The following is a 15,831-nucleotide window of genomic DNA, read 5'->3' as shown; positions in this document are numbered from 1 at the left end:
GGCCGTGTTTTCAGTGAGTTTGCACACAGTGAGCTGACAGAGCTTTTTTATTCCCTCAGAAGTCCTGCAGTCTGGTCTGAGCAACCAGATCAAACAGTCGAACATTTACACAATCATCAAACACAGTTATATTTGTATTTATGCCAGCATGTGTGTGGTTAGCAGTGTGTGTTTACAGTTCTGTGTAAAGAGTCGGTCAGTGGCTGAGGTCTTTATGCGGTGTAATCCCACGGCCTCTTTCTGGAAAACATGAGTCGCAATGGAACCACTGACTCAAATTTTGGATCTCATTCTCATGACAAAGCAATTGTCTGGATTACAGAGGGCTCGGCAGGTATAAAAGAGGGCAATATGAGCGCACACACACTCATGCATCATATTTACATGACATAAAGCATCGCTATTTGGAGCACAGCCGGTCTGAAGATGGGCAGGGTGAGTGGAAATGGATCAGATTTGAGATGTGAAATGGGACAGAAGGTCGTCTAGGCATCCAGGAGAGCTGCTGATTGAAAGTCAGATCGGGTGAATGATGCTCTCTGGTCTGGAATATCTTTATTCTAGCTTTGCACAAACACCAGGAGCAAAAAATGTCAATTATTTCTGGATCTGGAAAAAAAAACTCATCGTCGAGCTGCATGATGAGGAAATTTTACGGTTGTGTGGCCTCAGCAGAAGCCTCTTCTGGTTTATTTTATATCTTGTTAGCGCTAATCCTAGTCTTCAATCTGTCTCATGGTGTTAAAAAAAGGAATTTTACAGAATTTTAATTTTACATTTTTCACTCTGTATTGTAACAAATGCACAAATTTTTTTTAAAAAAGTGACAAAAAAGATGGCAAATTAACAATATAACCTACAACTGTGAATAGCTATATATGTGTATATATATATATATATATATATATATATATATATATATATATATATATATATATATATATATATATATATATAGCTATTTTCTGCCATTTTACGGATATGTTATTGCACAATTTCTTGCAGTGTGTTTTCGTTGACACTGTGTACCATTACTGTGTATTTCTAAAATGATTTTTTGATCAAAATTGACTTTTCTCAGCGATTTAACACCAGATTGTAACTCTCTGCCCCTCAGATTATCTTCTACGAGGACAAGAACTACCAGGGTCGCCGGTACGAGTGCGACAGCGACTGCACCGACTTCCACTCCTACCTGAATCGCTGCAACTCGGCCCGGGTGGAGGGCGGCACCTGGGTGATCTACGAGAGGCCCAACTACTTGGGCTACCAGTATGTCCTGACCAGAGGCGAGTACCCCGACTACCAGAGCTGGATCGGCCTCAACGACAGAGTCAGCTCCTGCAGGATGATCCACTTCGTAAGCCGTAGAACACACAGTGGTTAGAAAACTCCCAACAGATGGAAAGATTCCTTGTTTTTTAAACAGATTTTAAAGGTTCATGTTTGTCAGATTTCTTCTTCTGTTCATGGTATTAAGTAAAACGTCTGAAATCTATCTGGGCTCGTAGGTAACATTAGTTATTGAGTTAAATATTTTTAAAGAAGCTGGGTCATGTTGATTTTTTGCGTCGTTTTCTTCACGCCAACATGTGGATCAAAGTTTGAAGAGTCATAATCTAGGAAATAATGTAGTTAGAATGCTGATATTTGGCAGAGCCATTGATATGTACATGTAGTCTTCAATACTACAACCCTGCTTTGATAGAATAATACAAACCAGTTATATGATGGTGCAAATCTGGTTAAAAATGTGCAGGTATGATGGTGAAACCACTCCGATAAAGTTCTACTGGAAAATCCTGTTTTTTCTCTAAGCCCAGTAGCAATATTGTATAACTCTACTGGAGTGGTTTCAACATACTTGCTCAATGTATGTTTAAAGATGGGTCATAAATGCAAAAAAAAAAAAAAACATGAACGTTTGTCTCCTAAAATATTCCTCTGACTGACACCAAACTCTAAAGCTCCTATTGGTGCCAATGACAGGAAACAAACTGAGCATCTTGTGGTGAAAAATGAAGGTTTGATGCTTGGTGGAATCTCAGATTAGACAGAAATATGGACATTTTTAACTAAATTTGCACCATCATATAACTGGTTTGTATTATTCTACCAAACCATGGTTGAACCATTAAAGACCACATGCACATATCAATGAACTTCCATGAAACTGCTCTACGCTACACAGTGATAACTTGTAATATTGGAGCTGTTCCATCTAAGCTGTTTTTCCTCATAATAATTTCATCTGACAGACACCAAACTCTAAAGCTCCTATTGGTGCCAATAACAGGAAACAATCTGAGCCTCTTAGGGTGAAAAATGAAGGTTTTATGGTTGGTGGAACATCGGATCAGACAGAAACGAGGACATTTTTATCAAATTTGCACCTTCATATAACTGGTTTATATTATTCTATTAAACCAGGGTTGTAGCATTAAAGACCACATGTTCATATCAATGGATCTACAAAATTTCAGGACTCTGACTACGTTATTTCTCAAGTTATAGCACTTCAAACTTTCAAACCACAGTTTGGTGTGAAGAAAACAATGCAAAAATCAAAATAATCAAGAACTTTTAACTCAAAAACTAAAGTTACCTCTGAGCCCAGATGATCAACTCAATCAATATTCACCACTTACATAAAAAAGATCTGTTAAACTGAAGAAGGAATGGATCGAGGCGGGGTGACCTTCACCTAACCTCCACTGATGCTTCCTCTCCACTCAGGCCACTGGAGATCCCTACAAGATCCAGCTCTACGGTAAGGGGAACTTCTCCGGCGAGGCGTTTGAGGTGAGTGAAGACTGCCCCTCGGTGCTGCAGAAGTTCCGCTGGAGGGAGGTCCACTCCTGCAGGGTCCTGGGCGGCTGGTGGGTCTTCTACGAGCACCCCAACTATAAGGGCCGCCAGTACCTGCTGGAGAAGGGCGAGTACCGCAAGCCGGTGGACTGGGGTGCTGTCTGCCCCACTGTGCAGTCCTTCAGACGGCTAACCGAGTAGCCGCTTGCCCCTCTTTATTATCGTTTTTTTGGTTGTCTCTGATTGACACCTGAGGAACCCAAGATGCAATAAAAGTTGACAAATTACAGTGTTGTTTCATCACTGTGTGTCTGGGAATGTGTGCGCAGTTTAATTCTAAAAAAGAACAACTAGGCTAGCATTTCTGCACATTTTTAGCCATTTAGAGTAGCAAAATCGTGTGTTTCAGTGAGTGCATCAAAGCTGCCTTCATGATACGTTACTGTTTTCACTCTTGCTGGAACTGCAAACAAAAAAAACCCCACAGTTATGGTACATGTCCACAGGAGCTGTCAACTTTTCGCATCCCATTCATTCTCTATGTGAAACTCACCATCACATTCTAGTTGTGCTTCGAGCTAAGTTGCGGCGTGTCAGCCTGTTGCTCATTTGTATAAAGTAGACTGACTTCTAGTTTATGTAAATCCGGTGTGGGGAGTGGAGGTTCAACGCATCGCGAAACTTTCGTAAAACGTCTAAACCAGCCGCCGTTAAATTAAAACGAGAAGAGATTCAGCAACTTATTTCTAAATACTTTTCACTTAATTGTTTTTGTCCTAAAAGAGAAATTTTGCAACTGTTGAAGAAATTTCACTCTTAATCCTTCAAAGTTTGCTGTAGTGGGGTGTTTATTGGTATTCTGGCATACGGTGGGCTGACCAGCACAGAGTTGGTGAAGGTAAACCGACTCAGAACATTTGCAGAGTCTACCATTGATAGGGATGGTCACAAGGTATGGGAGGGGCCGTATGTAAATACAAGGATGAATAGTGGTTAACTTGCACATGGTTGCTAATCAGTAACAGAGGGTGATACAACAAAGAACAAACGGTGGTTGAATCAAGGTGTCTGGCAGACAACTAAAGGTAAGAGATGAGAGGTCTGGTGAACAGTTACAAATAGCAAAGGTGCAAGAAAGATAAGAGGGGGGTCTGACAGACAGGAACAAATAACAGATTAAAAAAAATTGTGGCTAACCGTGGGAAATGGAGTGGAGCGACACTAGAAGGTATCTATAGCAAAAGGTGTCCTATATTCTTCATCACCACCAAGGCGCCATGTTGGTCCAACTCCTCTATCGGACTGAAGCTAAAACAGCTGTCATGTGACCATTTACTGGCCCACTAGTGACACGCCCACTAAGATGGCGATATTCAGATGCGGTGAGTTTCTATGTGAGCAAAAACGGCCCTGTGGACATGTAGCATTAAACCCTCCTCTGACCGGAGCTGACATGACTTTGTCCTGCATAGTCAGACCATCCTCCACAGCTGTGTTTCAGGAGAATGGTCTGACTGCACCTTATTATCATTCGACTAAAGGTACGTGTCCACAGGATCCGTCAACTTCTTGCTTTTTTGCATAAAGTAGTTTGACTTCTACTTTATGTAAATTTGGTGTGGGGAGCGGAGTTCCAACACCTTATGAAACTTTTGTAAATTATCTAAACAAGCCGTCGTTGAACTAAAACAGGGACAGATTCAGTGGCTTAGTTCTAAATTAACTGTTTTCATCATGAAAGAGAAATTATGCATCCTAGCCGCCACGTTGGTCCGACACCTCTACCGGACTGAAGGTCTGTCATGTGACATCTAGTGGCCGACTGGTTCACACTCACCAAAATGCCCCTGTGGACACACACCATCATAATTTTAAGTAAAACAAAGCGAGTGAAACTGTAAAACCAACTTTTATTTCGGGATATTCTCCACGGTGCTTGTGACAGTAGTTTAGAATATTCACACGGAGCTCACATGCCAGATGTTGGCCAGATGTTTGTCATGCAGTAAGGTGTACGTCATGCTGACCTCTACACCGAGGGCCGTCCTTCGTCCACGAAGCTGAGCTGGGTGCTCTGCTCCCCCCAGTCCACCTCCTGCAGGTCCAGCAGAGCCTCCTGGGGGGGCGGAACCATGCTGGAGGTCTGGGGGAGGGGCTGGGAGGCGGCATGGGGGCAGGACCGGGGCGGGAGCTGGGCGTCGGGCCGGACCTGGAGCTGGGACTCGGACTGGGACGGGAGACGGGACTGGGGGTGGGAGTCAGGCTCCGATAAGTCCACCAGGAGGGGGGTGGAGGGGGAGGACAGGGAGGTGATGGAGGAGGAGGAGTAGGGGGGAGGATGATCGTGGGGGGAGCCATGGAGGGAAGGAGGCGCTGAGTGAGGAGACCCGGGGCAACGAAGCGGATCGAAATCCAGTGCCGGCTCAAGGGGAAGGACAGACGGAGGGCCCACAGGTGCATGTTGGGTAAGAAGGGGCGGGGCTGGAGAGCAGCCATGCGATGACACGCTGGGGGGCGGAGTCACGGGCAGCAGCAGCAGAGAGGGCGAGGTATGGAGAAGGGGCTTGAGGAGACGTGTCATTTCCTGGAGCTCCTGACTGACAGCTGTGACCTGCCGGGAGAGGACGCACATCTGGAGGGAACACAAAACAGGAAGTAGACGGTCAGTTTTTATTCTCCAACTGATTTTATTTATTCTTTTAAATTGTGGTCTTTACAGTTTTACCCATCATTTCTTTAATTCCAAGTCTTGTTTTTCCTTACTTCGATGTGGCTTTTTATTATTTTATCTGGTGTTGCTGTATTGATTCATTTTGAGTATCTTTAATCATATTTAACTCCATTTCTTTGTCCTTCTGTTTAGACTGACTGGCCTTCCGTTTTTTTTTTTTTGTTTTTTTTTTTGTCCTGTCTGTAAAGCACTTTGCACACTCTCATTCTGAAATGTGAAATACAAAAAGTAAAGTTATTATAATTATTATTATATTAAAGTCCTGTTCTTGTTACCTGGAGGCTCTGATATCTGTGTTTCAGCTGTTTTACTTGAATTTTCTGATCCTGGATGTGATTAACAAGCTGCTTCGTAACAACTATTCATATAGTCATTCTGATGGATTTCATTCTTCTGATGGATTTTCACCCAAAAACGCTCCAGACATGCATTCATAATTCCCAAAATGGCCTCCATGGATCTCCATATCATCACAGGAAGTCTGTGTTTGGGAACTTGGCAGTAATTTTCTTTACATTTATCTCAACAACGCCCACCTCTCTGGTCTAATCTTGTCTTTAATCTTCCATTTACTGCCCTCACACTCAGCAGATTACAGGAGGTGGAGCACATTAACCCTTCACATTTAAACGGAGCTCAACGACATCTGATAAACACGTTAGCTTGTGCAGTAAAAATGTCATGGCATTTCCACCAGCGATCACAGCCAAAGCAGGAAAGACTGAAGGAAACCGTGTGAGGTTCATAATCAGCCTTACCTCGTGTTTTAGTTTCGCAATAGTCTGCATGGTGTCGCCTTCATCATGGACCCCTATGGACACAAACACACACAGACATTTATACTGTGTGAATTATTAGACAATGACAAGATAGGATAAGATGAGATGAGATGATTTAACATAAGATACAAGATAAGATAATATAAGATAAGTTAAGTTGAGATGAGGTGAGAGGAGATGAGATGAGTTAAAATGAGGCAAGATGAGTTAAGATATGAGATGAGATGAGACAAGACAACAGATAAAAGATGAGATAAGGTGAGTTAAGATAAGATCAGAGATAAGATAATCACAAATTTAGTTGGATTTTACACAATGACAGATAAAAGCCTCTATCTCTCTATCTATAAGGTGAGTTAAGATTAGTTGACTTGAGACAAGATAAGAGCTAAAAGTATTAGATGAAATGAGATGCGATAAGTTGAGATGAGATGAGATAAGAGATAAAAGATAAGAAAGGGTTAAGATGAGTTAAGATGAGTCGACATGAGGTAAGATGATATAAAAAAGTTAAGAGATGAGATGAGAAAGGATAAGAGATACAAGATGAGATAAGATGAGTTAAGATAAGCTAAGAGATAATATAAGAGATAAGACAATGACAAATTCCGTTGGAATTACACAATTATAGATAAAAGCCTCAATATCTATAAGGTGAGCTAAGATTAGTTGAGTTGAGATGAGACAAGATGAGATAAAATGAGATAAGATAAAAGATAAGATGAGGTGAGTAAAGATAAGTTGAGATGAGATAAGCTGAGTTAGGCTGAGATCAGAGATAAGATATGATAATCACAAATTTAGTTGAATTTACACAATGACAGACAAAAGCATCTATCTATCTATCTATCTATCTATCTATCTATCTATCTATCTATCTATCTATCTATCTATCTATCTATCTATATATCTATCTATCTATCTATCTATCTATCTATCTATCTATCTATCTATCTATCTATCTATCTATCTATCAGGTGAGTTAAGATTAGTTGAGTTGAGATGAGACAAGATAAGAGATAAAAGATTAGATGAGGTGAGTTAAGATGAGATAAGATGAGATGAGATAAAAGATGAGATAAGGTGACACAAGATAAGGTGAGACAAGATGAGATGAGGTAAGATAAGCTGAGTTAAGATGAGAGGTGATGAGATAAGATGAGATCAAATGAGTTAAGATGAAAATGAAGATGAAATATTGCACAGGAAATCGAAATGCTGCAAAGGAAACTGAGATATTACACCTGAGAAATGAGAATAAGATTTTAGGACTTCTATGGAGAATAAATCAGTCATTTATATAATTTATCTTGATTTCTGTTGCTGATAGAAACAACTAAATGAAAGAATTTCAGCAACATGCACCCAGCGGAGGCTGTTGAAGCCGTTGTGTTGGTGTTCGTCAGGTGTGTTCTCACCTGAGGCAGAGTCGGGACTCGACAGGAAACTCTGAGTCGCACTGGGAGAGAAATCGAACCTCGGAACTGAACCGCCATGATGTTCTGCTTCGATCCCGTCCACAAAGCTGAGGACAGAAACCAGGATGGACAGAGTTGATTAGACTCTAGATGATACGATGACAAAGACAAAAACGAACTGATAATACTCTAAATCTGACTAGTCGACATATGAAGACCTTTTAGTGAAGCTAGGTCACTTTTTAATATTTAAAAAAATCCTGCATCTCCATGGAAACAGAACAACCATCGCTAGAAGTAGAGAGAACTCAGACTTTTCATGTATTTGCTTGATTTATTGACTATTATTATTATTATTATTATTATTATTATTATTATTATTATTATTAATATAATTTTCAGCCTTGTCCTGATGGTTTTATACATCCATCCATTAACTATACACCACTTAATCCTCTGTTGGACTGGAGCCTTTTATTCTCTTTTGCCCTTTATTTGTTTACTTATTTACATATATCATTTGTTACATTTTTATATATTTATGCATGAATAATATGTATTATAAATATTATATAGCATTTTTATCATATATTTTTATTATATATACACAAATATTATATTACATAATATTTTATATATTTATATTATATAAATAGATGTTTTAGATAATATTCCTTTTTTCATTTATATCTTTTATTTATTTGATTTATGTATTATTATCATTATTATCCTTGTCTTTATGATTTTATACATCCATCCATTAACTATACACCACTTAATTCTCTGTATCTGACATTTTTTCTGTATTTATATTATATAAATATTTATATATATTTTTATTTAATTTTCATATTTATATTATATAAATATATATTTTAGATAATATTTATATATATAATAATACAATATTTACTTTTTAATTTATTATTATTATTATTATTATTATTATTATTATTATTATTATTATTATTATTGTTGTTGTTGTAGTTATAATAATAATAATAATAATTATTATTATTATTATTATTATTATTATTATTATTATTATTATTATTATTATTATTATTATTATACATGTTCAAAATGAAGTTGAATCTCTTTAATTATTTTACAAAAACTAAAGAAAAAGTGCCCACAGCTATGAACCAAACACCAGGATGAGGAGTTTTCTCTAGAGGATTGTAAAATGTTTCGTTATTTACATTATGTTTTATTCTTGGCATTTATTTTCTAAAAAAAAAAAAAGAGACGTGTGGAAAAGAGAATAAAAGTAATTCTAATGAAATATCACAACTTTAAGCAGACGACTAGTTCAAAGACAGCTGTAAAGTTGAAAACTCAATGAATGAATCTGTTTTTACGGCTGATTATTGGTGTTAAAATGCTGATAAATAAATCTCGGTATGACAGCAAACTGAAAACTCCATCTGAGGCGATGACACAGAAGCTCCACATGGTGGCAGCAGACTAAAGGGAACCTGCAGCATGAGGTGAGGATTTCATTTCCACTTATTGTAGAAATGAAAACGTTACAAACAAACGGAGGTACAAATTGCTTTTCCGTGTTCTGACAACATACAAGATCCCACACATCCCATGTGACTTTATATTATTCATAAACACGAACACAGAGCAGCGCAGTCATGCAGTGAAGCAGCAGGAAGTTCAGGATCTCACAGGAAGTCTTAGTGGAACATTTCCTCATCAGGGATCTCCTCTGATCACAGCTCAGTTCAGATAAAACAGGAAGAATCTCATCTGGAGGTCAGGAAAATCTGGCTTCTTTAAGAAGAATTCACAAAAAAGAAGACTTTCACATCATGATGCTGCCACCACCGTGTTTCACACCATGATGCTGCCACCACCATGCTTCACATCATGATGCTGCCACCACTGTGCTTCATCATGATGCTGCCACCACCGTGTTTCACACCATGATGCTGCCACCACCGTGCTTCACGTCATGATGCTGCCACCACCGTGCTTCACGTCATGATGCTGCCACCACCATGCTTCACATCATGATGCTGCCACCACTGTGCTTCATCATGATGCTGCCACCACCGTGCTTCACGTCATGATGCTGCCACCACCGTGCTTCACATCATGATGCTGCCACCACCATGCTTCACATCATGATGCTGCCACCACCGTGCTTCACATCATGATGCTGCCACCACCATGCTTCACATCATGATGCTGCCACCACCGTGCTTCACACCATGATGCTGCCACCACCGTGCTTCACGTCATGATGCTGCCACCACCGTGCTTCACACCATGATGCTGCCACCACCGTGCTTCACATCATGATGCTGCCACCACCATGCTTCACATCATGATGCTGCCACCACCGTGCTTCATCATGATGCTGCCACCACCATGCTTCACATCATGATGCTGCCACCACCATGCTTCATATCATGATGCTGCCACCACCATGCTTCACATCATGATGCTGCCACCACCATGCTTCATCATGATGCTGCCACCACCATGCTTCACATCATGATGCTGCCACCACCGTGCTTCATCATGATGCTGCCACCACCATGCTTCACATCATGATGTTGCCACCACCGTGTTTCACACCATGATGCTGCCACCACCGTGCTTCACACCATGATGCTGCCACCACCGTGCTTCACGTCATGATGCTGCCACCACCGTGCTTCACGTCATGATGCTGCCACCACCGTGCTTCACGTCATGATGCTGCCACCACCGTGCTTCACGTCATGATGCTGCCACCACCATGCTTTACATCATGATGCTGCCACCACCGTGCTTCACATGATGCTGCCACCACCATGCTTCACATCATGATGCTGCCACCACCATGTTTCACATCATGATGCTGCCACCACCATGCTTCACACCATCATTTTGCATTTTTTATTTTTAATTAAATGACATTAACTTGTGGAAATCTGTTTGTCATTATGATATGAAAGAGGAGTATTTTTTTGTAAATTCTTGTCATAAAAGTCGGCTTGCACTTGTAATCTAATCACGACATACAGCAAAAAACCAGTTAAATGTGTGCCGTCAGAGCAAAATAATCAGATTCCCGGAGGCCACGTCTCCAGGAAGTCCATGTAAGCCAGCCTGTAGATGGTGTGTGCTGGTGAATGAGGGGCTGCTGCCTACCGAGGGCTGAGGTCCGGCTGCAGGCAGCTGAAGCTCACCACAGGGATCTGCAGGCTGGAGGGCCGTCCGAGGTCGCTGGCCGGGCGGAAGGGCCTCGGTGGGAGCAGCGGGGACCGAAGGGGGGATCGGAGGGGGGAGCGAAGGCCTCGGCCCAGCCTGCCGAGGGAGGACATCCTGGGGAGAGGGGAGCGTTCCCCCTCGGACACCGAGCCCTCCTCATCCTCTTTAATGGAGGGAAGCTTCTTTATGATCCCCCCGTTACTCTCACAGTCCGCCTGGAGGGTGAAAAGAGTCAGAAAATGATTGAAGAACGCAGAAAGACCAACAGAAATGCTGCATTATTAACCGTCTCAGTGAAAGCAACGTCAATTATTAGCGTTTAGGTTAACATGTAGTTTTATTTTAAAATAGAACGCCTTTATAGTCATACAAAGCAAGAGGAAATTAAAATTTTTATTTTTCATTTTATCAGAAGTTGTCAGAACTCAAAAAAATCGGAAAGATGCTCAATTTATTCCTCGTCTATCTGTGTCATTTTCAGTTTCTCTGGTCCGTTCTAGTCTCTGCTGTGGTCATTTTTGGTCTATTTGTGGTGATTTTTAGTCTTTTTGTTACTGTTTATGGTCTATTTGTCATCATGTTGACTCTCTTTGTGGAGATTTTCAGTCTTTTTGTGGCCATTGTTGGTCAATTTGTGGTCATTTCTATTACATTTGTCGTCATTTCTCATCTACTGTTGTTATTTCCGTCTCTTTAGGATCATTTCTAGTCACTTTGTGGTTGTTTTTAGCCTCTTTGTGATCAATTTTAGTCCTTTTGTGGTCGTTTTTGTCCTGTTTGTGGTCATACTCAGTCTGATTTAGGTAATTTTCAGTTTCTTTGGTCAATTCTATTCTTTCTTTGTGGTCATTTTTGGTGTTTTCGTGATTGTTTTTGGTGTATTTGTAGTGTCCCTTTGCCTGTCTATGGTAATTTTCACTTTTTTCGCCTGGTTCTAATCTCTTTGTGGTCATTTTTAGTCTCTTTGTGGTCATTTCTGGTTTATTAGTGGTCATTTTTGGTCTATTGTTTCTAGTATATTTGTTGTCATTCCTCATCTTCTGTTTTTATTTCAGTCTCTTCATGATCATTTTTCATCACTTTGTGGTCATATTTTATGTATTTGTAGTCATTCCTTGTTTGTTTGTGGTAATTTTCAGTCTCGTGAGCATTTTTGGTCTATTTGTGTCCTGTTCTACTCTCATTCTGGCAATTTCTAGTTATTTTTGGACTCTTTGTGGCTGTTTTCCATTAGTTTGCAGTTATTCTCCATCTCTGTGGTTGTTTTTAGTCTCTTTGTGCTCATTTTTAGTCTTTTTGTGGTCATTTTTGGTTTATTTGTGGTCATTGTTTGTCTGTCTGTGGTAATTTTCTCTTTTTTTGGTCAGTTCTAGTCTTTTTGTGGACATTTTCAATCACTCTGTAGACATTTGTGGTCGTTTCTAGTATATTTTTGTCATTTCTTATCTATTATTGTTATTTCATTCTCTTCATGATCATTTTTAGTCTATTTGTGGTCATTTTTAGCCTATTTGTGGTCATTTTTAGTCTATTTTTCAGTGTTTTTCATCTCAATTGGGTTATTTCAAGTCTATTTGCCAGTCATTTTTTTGTCTTTGTGGCTGTTTTCCAGAAATTTACAGTTATTCTCATCTCTCTGTGGTTACTTTTAGTCCATTTGTGGTGTTTTTGCTTTGTTTATTGTCATGTCTACTCTCTTTAAGGACATTCTCAGTCTTTTTGTGGACGCTTTCAGTCTATTTCTGGTCAGTTTTTACCAATTTGTGGTCATTTGTAGTCACTTTGTTGTTCATTTTTGGCATATTTCTCGTCATGTCTGCTCTTTTTGTGGTTGTTTTCAATCTATCTGTAGTTACTGGACATTAGCTGGATGTAATTTCAGCAGAAGTTGTCAAAAAGACTGATTTAAACGACTTTGTTAATCGTCTTTGTTGAGTCCAGAGTTTCTATACATTAAGATTTGAACTTACAAAGACAAACTAATTTCCCCCAAATGTAACAGAAGAGTTTGGTTTATTATTACTGTTTATTTCCACGATGTGTTCTTCCTCCAGTTATCTGCTGTGAAAACACCAGTCCATTGAAACCCTGTGTTCTGTGTGGCCAGACGGGGGCGCTGCAGAGTCACTCAGTCATTCACAACAGCTGCAGCCCATTCAGTGGAACAGAGGCTTTCATTGAACACCAGCTGCTGCTGAATCCTGCTAAAGAAGTGGAGGAAGCTTGTATTTCTGTTACCTTTAGAAACAGACTGAAAATAACCAGAGAGACGGAGAACATGAGAAGAATGTCCACAAAAATTACATTTATCCCTTAAAGCTGCTTTTTTTTTTCACCATTATTCCACTACTTTTTTTTAACAGATTTTCCCTGTTTGGTTAATTTACAGATAATAAAGTATTAATTAACATGTTGACTGTAAAAACGGAGCCCAAAACTGTGAGTAAAGTTTACATTAAATAGCTGTATTTTTATGGTAATTTCTCCTTTCACGACATGTCATTTTGTGTATTTTTGTGTCATTTTTTTGTCTTTTTCTGTTATTTTTATGATATTTTAGCATCCTTTTGTGTCATAATTGTTATTTTATCTTCTTTTTGTGTCATTTTTGTGTCTTTTTATGTCATTTTCTGCCTTTTTGTCAGTCTTATCATTTTCTACCTTTTTGTCATTTTTGTGATTTGTCATTTTTATAGCATCTTTTTGTGTATATTTCTGCCTTTTTTGACTTTTTGTCATTAAGTTATTTTAGCTTCTTGTGTCATTTTTGTGTACTTTAGTGCCTTTATGTGTAATTTTTGTGTCTTTTTGTGTCATTCTTGTGCTATTTTAGCATCTGTCATTTTCTACATTTTTTTATTTTTCTGTCCTGTCATTTTTGCGTTTTTGTGTCGTTCTTGTGTCTTTTTGTGGCATTTTTGTGACTTTTTGTGACTTTTTGTGTCATTCTTGTGTCTTTTTGTGGCATTTTTGTGACTTTGTGTCCTTGTGTCATTCTTAAGTTATTTTTAGCTTCTTGTTTCTTGCCTGTATGTGTAATTTTTGTGTCTTTTTGTGTGTTTTTGTATCATTTTTGTGCTTCGTGTGTCGTTTTTGTGTCATTCTTGTGTTATTTTAGTATCTTTGTGTCATTTTCTACCTTTTTGTGTCATTTTCTACCTTTTTGTGTCATTTTTGTGTCATTTTCTACCTTTTTGTGTGATTTTGATGCTTTTTGTGTGCTACTGACTGAGTCTTCTCTGTAATTTAACCAAACATAATCACAGTTTTTCCAGCGTGTACATACTTCATATATGAGACTCTCTAGTTGTCTGTTTAATGTGCAGCTGATTAAAAAGCTTCCTCCATGGTTGTTGTCTTCTCCATCCAGGCTTCGGCTCACGTGGCCGGCTGGTATTTTTAGATGACGGAGGTTTAATTTTAGCAGAGGTTGGGCCGGAGGGAAGCGACTGTTTGGAGTTTTCCTGCTGCAGCACGTGTCGTCTGGATGTGCAGCAGTGAGGTGAGGAAGAGGAAGAGGAAGAGGAAGGATGCATGAATGTTAACGTTAGCAGCATCAGGACCACAACATGCATCAGTGTGTGAACATGAATCCGTTTGCTTCCATGGCTGCTGGATGCACGTGAATGAGGCTCCTTCCTCCTTATGGTTTACCCTCCCCCAGCAGGACGCTATATTTAGGACCAGCACTGTACATGTGATGCAATCTGACAGCTCTGTGGAGCGTTCACTGACTTTCATTAAAACTCTCTTTATGCAGACACTTCAAAGCTGCAACAAACACATTTACTTCCTGTTACTTTCCTGCATACTTGGGATTTCCTTTTCTTTTTGCTTTAAGCCAAGAATCAAAGTTAAATGCTGCACACAGTTCAAACTGATGGAAAACAGCCACAAACAGACCAAATAGACTGAAAATGGCCAGAAATGACCATAAAAAGGCAGGAAATGATCACAAAGTGACTAGAAATGATCATAAAAAGACTGAAATAACAATAGATGAAAAATGACAAGGACACTAGAAATAACCACAAACAGACCAAAAATGACCACAAGGAGAGTAGACATGACAACAAATACACCAAAAACAACAACAAATAGACCAAAAATGACCACAAATACATTAAGAATGTCCACAGGGAGATGCAGAACACGTGTAGAATGTCCACAAAAATTCTATCTTCCTGATTATTTAAAAAAAAAAAAAAAAATTACTGTGTAAAATAAACAAAAACTGTATTTGACACATCTAATTAAAAAAAATAGATTTTTTTTCACAAAAAAACTATTTTAATACTGCTACTTTATAAATTTTTGTTGACTTGATGTTGTCCCTTTGCTTTCTTATTTTTAAATTGCATTTTTAAAATTTATTGTATTGTTGTAAAAATTGCAAAAATATCAGCAAAAAATGTGCAAAAAATGATATTTTTAGCTGATTTGAGCTGCAATCTAACTAGATGAGGGATAAAAATGAAAAACAGCAGTTTAAAATATTTTTTTGTGTTCAATGTACAAATCTTTTCTTTCAAATAACAGCAAATATGTATAGTTTTAGTTTAAAAAAATAATTTCATATTCAAATGCCATTTATGAAAAGACAGATTTTTGATGTGGACTTTTTTATGAATAAAATGTAAATTAATACTTTTTGTGTCATTTTTGTGTTATTTTCTCATCTTGTGTCTTTTTTGCATTTCTTGTGTCATATTTTTGTCTTTGTGTGCCATTTTTGTGCGTTTTTTGTATCGTTTTTGTGTCTTTGTGCCATTTATGTGTGTTTTTGTATACTTTTTGGGTCTTTTTAAGTCATTTTTGTGTATTTTTATGTCTTTTTCTGTCATTCTCTGCGTTTTTGTGTCATTTTGTGTGATTTTGATGCTTT

The 15,831-nt window shown here is 38.8% G+C and overlaps 2 protein-coding genes across 3 annotated transcripts in view; one reads left to right on the top strand and one right to left on the bottom strand.

Moving 5' to 3' along the window:
- Positions 1 to 379: 379 nt before the first annotated feature.
- On the top strand, positions 380 to 3,078 carry LOC129348243 (gamma-crystallin S-like). The gene is made up of 3 exons (XM_055008162.1): positions 380 to 435; positions 1,118 to 1,360; positions 2,737 to 3,078. Exons 1-3 carry the CDS (start codon positions 427 to 429, stop codon positions 3,007 to 3,009), a joined length of 525 nt encoding a protein of 174 aa, XP_054864137.1. The 5' UTR covers positions 380 to 426; the 3' UTR covers positions 3,010 to 3,078.
- Positions 3,079 to 4,698: 1,620 nt separating this feature from the next.
- The window catches only part of LOC111580848 (potassium voltage-gated channel subfamily H member 8-like), a 44,627-nt gene continuing 33,494 nt past the window's right edge, over positions 4,699 to 15,831 (bottom strand). The window contains exons 12-15 of one of the 2 annotated variants that reach the window (XM_055008113.1): positions 10,887 to 11,161; positions 7,737 to 7,843; positions 6,298 to 6,350; positions 4,699 to 5,440 (exon numbers count right to left, since the gene is read on the bottom strand). In XM_055008113.1, coding sequence (XP_054864088.1) covers positions 4,838 to 5,440; positions 6,298 to 6,350; positions 7,737 to 7,843; positions 10,887 to 11,161 — 1,038 coding nt within the window. In that variant the 3' untranslated portion in view covers positions 4,699 to 4,837. The remainder of the gene's footprint in view (positions 5,441 to 6,297; positions 6,351 to 7,736; positions 7,844 to 10,886; positions 11,162 to 15,831) is intronic. The other variant, XM_055008114.1, reaches the window with a different exon arrangement.

Source organism: Amphiprion ocellaris, chromosome 24, assembly GCF_022539595.1.
Source record: "Amphiprion ocellaris isolate individual 3 ecotype Okinawa chromosome 24, ASM2253959v1, whole genome shotgun sequence".
Classification (NCBI taxonomy): domain Eukaryota; kingdom Metazoa; phylum Chordata; class Actinopteri; family Pomacentridae; genus Amphiprion; species Amphiprion ocellaris.
Note: the sequence above shows the minus strand (reverse complement) of the source record. Positions and strands in the feature narration are given on the sequence as shown.

Bases quoted from the DNA above. Each gene is read 5' to 3' on its own strand.
- LOC129348243 (XM_055008162.1), top strand. The intron at 1,361-2,736 runs GTAAGCCGTAGA...CTCTCCACTCAG, and splicing joins CCTGCAGGATGATCCACTTC to GCCACTGGAGATCCCTACAA.